This window comes from Sprattus sprattus (genome assembly GCF_963457725.1).
Source record: "Sprattus sprattus genome assembly, chromosome: 6".
NCBI classification, from domain to species: Eukaryota; Metazoa; Chordata; class Actinopteri; order Clupeiformes; family Clupeidae; genus Sprattus; species Sprattus sprattus.
Window position 1 is genome coordinate 18,201,556 of NC_137925.1, and position 8,160 is coordinate 18,209,715.

At 40.0% G+C, this 8,160-nt stretch overlaps 1 protein-coding gene across 1 annotated transcript; it reads right to left on the bottom strand.

Annotated features, from left to right (window-relative positions):
* Positions 1-14: 14 nt before the first annotated feature.
* On the bottom strand, positions 15-7,976 carry ptcd3 (pentatricopeptide repeat domain 3; the record flags this gene model as incomplete). Its single annotated transcript, XM_080840598.1, has 24 exons — positions 15-162; positions 366-524; positions 753-794; positions 1,034-1,182; positions 1,346-1,431; positions 1,562-1,652; positions 1,732-1,810; positions 2,092-2,198; positions 2,319-2,347; positions 2,990-3,079; positions 3,290-3,340; positions 3,654-3,798; positions 4,673-4,755; positions 4,875-4,935; positions 5,030-5,117; positions 5,390-5,466; positions 5,729-5,838; positions 6,451-6,574; positions 6,757-6,861; positions 7,003-7,071; positions 7,178-7,223; positions 7,443-7,482; positions 7,583-7,635; positions 7,867-7,976. 24 exons carry the CDS (start codon positions 7,974-7,976, stop codon positions 105-107), a joined length of 2,052 nt encoding a protein of 683 aa, XP_080696724.1. The 3' UTR covers positions 15-104.
* Between the last annotated feature and the right edge of the window lie 184 nt (positions 7,977-8,160).

The window sequence follows — 8,160 nt, forward strand, 5'->3', positions numbered from 1 at the left end:
AATGCTTATTGGAATGGTATGAACTATGAATTAGTTTTATTACACAGCACTCACAGGTACATTACACAGCATTAATGACAGTTCAATGGTAATGGTTGAATGACTTAGCAGGTGAGGTCCCTGTTGCCATCAGAAGAAAACTCCAGTGATGACAGGGTGGCCCTAAAAAAAGAAAAAAAAAAATACTTTCAGAACACTCTGACAATTGCCAATGTCAACAATGCATGATTTGATGTTTTGTAATTATTGTTAATTTTACAGCTTTTGCTTTTAACCTAAACTTGTTTACTGTAAACATTCCACAAGTCCCAACTTGCTCTATGTGGGCGCCTTGAGAACCGGAGGGGATGTGTTCGGCAGCTTACCTGTGATCCTCGGTCAGCACAAACTCCTCCTTGACCCTTTTGGTGAGCATCGGCGTGCCGGCGAGGCAGAATCTGGCGGACATCTGCACCAGCTCCACGGCTTGGTTGGTGTCCTGAACCTCCTTTATACTCGACAGGAAGTCCTCCATCAGAGCATCGCTGGAAATGCAGAGCAGATGTTAAGGGTCTGGCATATAGCAAACATGCAGAGGGAGTTCAATGTGCATGCATTCTACCCAAAACACCGTCATAAGACATTTATGTTTCCGACATCTATTCAGGGCATTAATGTATTCTTAGTTTTCAAAGATGGATCAGCTTCCTAGAGCATCTGAACATATAGTAGGATATCCTGTGCTTTCAGTTAAACAACTGCAGTGCACTCACGTTGGAACTCTGTTGCTGGCTTTGAAGAGCTTCATCATCTCCCTGTTGTTAAACCAACGAAACAAGAGAGACGTAAGGTATTCACATAATAAATGGGTGAAGGTCAGGGATTCCTATTCACATCTGATGGAGATAATTTCCAAGCACTGTTAATGACTTAAGAATATATGAATCAAGTGCCTTGTATTAATATAAATGGGTGAAGGTCAGGGAACCTAACATTAGAGACTCATGGTCAAGGTCATGTGTCCTAGTAATTACAATCTGTATAGACATCTCACCAAGCTTGCTGCCTTTTCTCGGCTGCTAGTAGTAAAGACGTGATGCTGCCCAGAGAGTTGGCTGTCCATTCCAGAACTGGTTTGCCAAACTCGCTAGGAACATAGCGCCTCTTCACATCCAGAGCACACTGTGCAAACGATTCCTGGACCTATACAGAGAAAAGGGAAACAGGGTTGAAGAGGACTTCATTGGATTCGAAATAACCACCTGATGTCAGAATGTTGCAGTACTCTCTGAGTACTCTATACTGTCTGGTTCTCTGTTCCATTCGTCTACATGCTGCTATAAAGGCACAGGTTCCTTTCTCTCACCTCAGAGCTCTGTTTCTCTCTGGCCATCAGGGACAGCATCTCATCTACCAGCTCAACTTTGTTGTCGTGACCCATCTGTTTGATGTCTGCAAAAGATGGAGCAGAATATTTTCATTTGCAATATAATCTTTCTTGCAAAACCTAACATCTTATCATGTTATTAGTCATTCTACATGTTAATATTCAAAGCCAGTTTTGAATTTCTTGCCCACTTACCTTTCCAAATCTCTGGGATGAGATCAAGTCGTCCGTCTGTGTCAAGTGCTTGAAGTAAGTCTATCATTCCTTGTGAGTGTGGATAATACAGCTGAACAAACAAGAAAGACATATTAGGGTTTTACACTAGGTAAGAAATGTGCTATTTTTATTCCATGTATTGCACTTACAGAAGGGATCATCTCCTTGTACCACTTCAGGACCACATCTATGTGCTCCATCATGCACAGGATGTTGAAAAATCTGCCACTACAAAATAAAAGTCTCTAGATTAGTTACCTACAAACCATCCCACTATTTCAAAAGATAACTTGAACAATTCTCCATTACTTCTTGAATAGAGAATCTCTACCCATTAAAGCAGCAGTAAGGAGTTTTGGTCAAAAACTAGCAATCTAACTACTGAAAAGGAAAAAACCTTACAAACGCCAACAACAGCACAGCTGGCACTGATAAAAGGCTTAAAAATAACAGTAAAAGTCAACCTGCTGGCTGATTGAATGTGAGTAAAAAAGGTTTCTGGGACTTACTAGTACATGCTCTGTTGATGGGCGTCTCCCAGCAGTTTCCAGTTCTCTCCCTCCTGCATCAGACTGTGGAGCCGGTAAGCCGCCTCTAGGTCCTTATGCTCCAGGCACTGAGGAGACAGAGTGATGAGCCTCATTACCTCATTACCCCCCCCTCTCACACCGTAGTGCAAGACGCACTGACAGCATGTTGTGAAAAATGTTGCACTGCTTCACCAATCAACACTTACAACTCTCATGGCGTTCAGGAAGAACATCACTGTGGATTCAAAAAAAACAATTATTTGTTAGTTTCTTCCCCCCTTGGGTTGGTGAATGATGCATATGTTCATGCACATGTACAATTTGCGCAAGGATATTCATACATCACTGAAAAGTATACCATGAAGTGGGAACACCCCTGTGCAATCTGGCATATGTCTAATTATTCAAAATTGTACACACGGTACAGGTACTGCGTAACTTTGTAATGTAGGGTACAGTAGGGTATTTGCTCGTATGTGAAATTTAAAACTATCGGTCCTCTGGCTGTTCTTTACCCTGTGGAGCCATGATGTAGACACGCAGGTAGACACAGGCAGGTTTTTTTTAACCGTGTTCATGCAATTGGACTATTTGGAAATCACAGGTGTGCTCAATTTTGTTTGAATGACCACAGGTTTTCTAACTAGAGTGTCAGTGATCACGGGTGTAGTCACTTGTGTTGCATTGGGTTTCTACTTTGATGCCGGTATTTTCAATATAGTCATATGTTCATAAGAGTAAATACTATACTTGCCAACTTAAAAATAATTCAATTATTGAAAGGTGATATCAATTTGAATCATTTGACATTGAAGTGATATTGCACAGGGTCGCTCCAGTTGTACACTGTGTATTTAGTAAGAGGTTTAAATCATACCATCATCTGGGTCCTGGGGCTCGAAGCTCTGTCCAGATATTTCATTCAGCACATCCTGTAAGATCTCTGTATGACCCTGGGTGGAGGAGGCTGAGGGGAGAATACATCTCATCACAGACAGCTAAAGGACAGCAGGGCCAACATGACCTTGTACTAGAGCAGTCCAGTGTGGATATCGAATGTGAAAGACCCTGGTTTGAAATATGGGACTAGTTTCAATATCTGGATGTCCTCTGAAAGCTATTCAATATCAAAGCCTTACAGAGAGCTTGACACAAACGTAATAGGCGTAATACATACCAGCTTTATAAAAGATGCCCAGGAGGTGGTCATAAGAAGCCAAACTTGGTGCTGAGATACAGAGGGATAAAATGGTTAGACAAAAGCAACAAGTAATAGTAAAAATTAACAACAATCTCCCAGGGTTTAAGGGAAAATAATATTTAAAACAATATTGCAGAACCTTCAAACTTATTTTAATTTAATTTTTTAATTTTTAACTGTTTTTTAGACTGACACCCTGATACTATGCTTCTCTTTGAATGACACAGAAAACACATTTCCAATCACATTACCTAAAGAGTCAATCAATCAATCAATCAATCTATCAATACATAAATACATAAATACATAAATAAATAAACAAACAGCAGCTTTAACTGACTGATGCCGAGGGCCTTCATCTCGCCGAAGATGAGGAGTGCCTGTGATCTGGCCATGTTGCCGCAGCGTCTCAGGGCCCTTAGTGCAGCATTGAACGTCAGCAGGTTCGGCCTCACCTTTTGCTCCGCCATCTGATTTAGTAGCTCCTACACACACGTGTGCACACACACATACACATACGCGCACACACACATACACGTACACACACACACACACACGCCGACACACACACACACACACGCCGACACACACACACACTTTGAACTGCAATTCTGAATTGCCCATTTCCCCCTTCATACATTTGCTTTAAAAGGCACAATATGCAACAATTATGCTTCAGGATTAGGGTTAGGATAAGCAGTTTAACCTTAAAATAACAGCTTAAAAAAAATTGGGGCGCTACAATGACTTTTAATATGGAGAATTGCGTCCGTGCCAATGGCATAGCAGGGTCGATAGGCATATAACTGCCTTCTGTAGTTTTGCCTGCCGATGCCCGCCGACCTGACTTTGATTACCTTCTGCCGATCTAGTAAGTAGCTTATTTGCCGTCTTGCTTAGTCTTGTGTTGCACATGATTGATGTTTGACTGTGTAAGGACAGTCGTTGAGTAATTAGTTTGTCATAATGTCAGTCAGCACATTTCAAGAGATTTCGTTAGTTTTAGCTGCTAGCATACCTTTAGCGAAAAGCTATTAATCCTTAATGCACCTTTAATTGCATTGGTTCAGTTGTCTTTTTTTCTGAGATAACAATGGATTTCATGCTTTTGCAAATATCTGAATGAATAACCTTTAGGTTTGAAAGATTGTATAGAAAATAAATGCCTTGTCAATGTGGCTGAGCGGGATATTGCTTTATAAAGAAATGCTCAGAATACAGACAGAATTGCTCACAAACATAATGCACATAACACATGATGATTGTGCTAATTATCAGGTTGTCATTCATCTGTTGAATAATGTACTTTATACTACTTGATGTTAGAAGTTTGACTTGAAAAAAAAGTGTTGGACGTACGAAAATGAGGTCCCGTTTCTCAATGTACTTCTCCCGGACCTCAGGGCTAGCCAAAATCAGCGCGTTGAAGGTGTGAACGTTGGCTAAACGAGAGAAAGGCACACAGGGAATGAACTTGAATAATCATTAAGACACAGCAACAAATTACTAAAAACCTCATTACTTTAACAACACATAAACAAACAAACAAGCACTCGTTCACCTGTTAATCGATTGTTCAGCAAATCGGTGTAAGTACTGAACGCCTTGTCATAGGCTTCGTGCTGCAAATTCATAAGGGAACACTTAGCCATCAACAACAACAAACAAACAACAAATTCACTGAAACAACATTGCTAGGGCTGCTGTAAAACATACCCTGGCCATTCCTTGAATCATCGCGCCATATGATCTGCTGTCCCGCTCTGGCATAAGATTGAAAATCCTTTCAGCGTTGTTATTCTCTCTAGGGCATGGAGACACAAAGCAAGTTTTATTCCACTGTGGTACATGGGGAGAATCCTTGGGGTTGAAGGGGAAACTACTGGTGACCCCAAAAATCTGAGTCACAGGAAATACACAATATTTAAAAAATATGACTTGTATTTGTTTCTAATATTTGTTTAAAACGAGACTGTGACATCCAAACATTAACAATTTTACTTTTAAGATTCTCTCATCAGTATTGGCACTGTTTTCAGCACCAGGGCATATAGACGTACACATGAGGAGACTCACTTCCAGACAACCCTCACAATGTCAGATGCTCTGCGTATTCTCGGCCTCCTCTTCCTGGGGTCATCTTGGACCTCGACCTGGCGCAAACCATAAACGTAATCAATCAGAACGTAAACTGGTGGCCTTCTGTTGATATGTTTGATAGGGGTGTTGTTTACATAATCTCCAACCACCCCTCCACTTGTCTTTCACAGAGTAGAAAAATGGTTTGGCAATAACTGCAAGCAAATTCAGTGATTTTGTTCTTAAATTGTAGCGGTCAAAAATATACACCCGGCCTATTGAGCTGTGAGTAGTAACATTAAGAGAAGAATGTTTTGAAAGTGGTTTGTCTCCTACCACATCTTCTGTTTTTTGCTCTGGGTCACTGTCATCTTTTGGGTCCTGGTCACCATAGAGACAGATCAGGTCCAACAAGTCATTGGTGAGATCCAGTGACAATGTGGTGCCTGGATGGGGGTTAAACAGAGAGAAAATAAATCAAGTCAGTTCCAAAATGTTACAGTGACACAGGAAACACAAGATAGAGTCTACATACAGTACCAGTCAAAGGGTTGGACACACCTTCTCATTCTTTTTCTTTACTTTTATTATTTTCTACATGGTAGATAACACTTGTTTTGTTTAGTACATCATTCCATATGGCTTCTTTCGTAGTGTATATTGTCAGTATTAATCTACAATGTAGAAAATAATAAAAGTAAAGAAAATACTTCTCATAAAAATTAAAGGTGTGTCCAAACTTTTGACTGGTACTGTACACTGCACACTGTTTGAGTCATGTTAGTTCAACCAACATGTTTTATAGGACATATAATAAACATGTCTGTCTGCCTAACTAGCTGTCACAAGTCTGAAGTCCCCAAACTAATCAAAATACTTTTAATTAAGATCTAGTTTACCATACAAACCTAAACGAGCTTAATGATATTTGAGATTTTTAGTTTCTGAGTATTAAACTGGGTGTGTTACCGTCAGAGAGCTGTGAGAGACATGGTCAGTGATTCTCAGAAGACACCAGCTAAAGCCACACTAGCTTATGTATGCTTTGCCCCCCTTACCAGACTGCAGCAGCTGATCATACATGTCCACAGCAGCCTTGACCTTTCTCAGCTGGATGCGCTCAACCAGGGCCGCTTCAGACACTTCCTCAATCTGGAGCTCGAAGGTCTCAGGCATCAGACACTGCCAACCAACGTGCAGAGAGGTAATTTAGAAACTGGTGTAAGACTGAATATTCAGAAACTGCTAGAGTTATGCTTCTAAATGCCAAGGGAAAATGTACAAAAGCACTTTATAATAGCATTTGCTGGAGAAATTGCTATTGTTAATGCGGCGAAGGTCAAAAAACCCTCAAGAGCACTCACAGGAATATGCGGCTCAGCAAAGTCCTTTTGGAAGAACTTGGGGTACGTGTTAATAAAGTACTTGGCTGCAGCTTTGCCGGACTCTTGGGAGAGAGAGTATAGTTTCTGTAGAGGAAGGGAAAACACACAAAGTTAAAAAAAAAAAAAAAGTAGTAGCACCAACAAAATCAAAGAGATAAAATGTGTGTTTTTTCTCCAACAAACAATTCTTTTCAGACTGTAGTGGTACAAAATATGATAACTTACAAATTCCCCTGACGTTCTTGGGGTGAGGTATGAGTCATCCTGGAACGTATAATGTGCTGCTGTAGGGTCCTGGGGAAGGAAATAGAAGGCTTTTTGTTTTACTGCTAACAAACACACAGACACAATGTTAACAACACTTGGGGAAAAAAGCTGAACCGTATAATATCTTACATACCCTTTTCACTGTAGATGTAAGTGCCTGCAACAAAGCTTCTTTACTCCTTTTGTAAAAAGAAGGCCAAGGATATTTAGTTTTTCAAGATATGTTTTCGACATACATTACATCAACATGTTCTGCATCACTCGACCAAGACAAATTCATTGTAAGCTGAAACCTACTTGGCAATAAACCCATTTCTGATTCTGAAATAATTATGACCATATAACGTTAATAGATATGCACTTGTTTTTTTCCCCCTCACAACTGATACCATACGTACCATGTTTTCTTTCGAGGAATAACAATTTCTTCTGACGACCCTGTTAGAATAGAAACTCAGTGACCAAGGGGGTACATAGGCATATCCTACTTAATTCGTAAACTGAAAGGCTAGGTCTTAGTAGCTTAGTCCGCACGTACCATTTGATGCAAGTGCAGTTTTCTGCCATGCTGATGCCGTGCATGCCAATGCTCTAAGGAAGAAGAGGTTGTATAATACGCACACATGTGATTAAGACCAATAATTTGTAATGACAAAAAGTGACAACTAAACTGTGTCCCTGCGAAAGCATTTCATGACCTCCAATTCGTTATTACACTTAAGTATGTAGCTAGGTTGTCTGTATCAGCTGGGCTTTATAAAACAAATGTTAATCAGGATATGCCAGAAATATGAAATGACTAATTTTGTATAATGTGCTTACCTTCGAGGATATATGAGTTCCAAATTATTCAGAAATATTAAACTCTTGTTGTAAATATGACGCCCTGCATGTACACCGGAGGACGCCATTTTGACATTTACGAAATGCATTGTTGGTAAGGATAATACTACTTTAGTTTTATACGGGGGTGAATTTGACAGTGTACATGCATGGAATCTTAGGTTGACATTTTGATTTGAAAATAATTGTATTTATCTATTCTTATTCCCACCTTATTTTTCATATGTTTGTCTCAAATAATACGTTCCTTCTCAATTTCGTAATCCCCCTTAC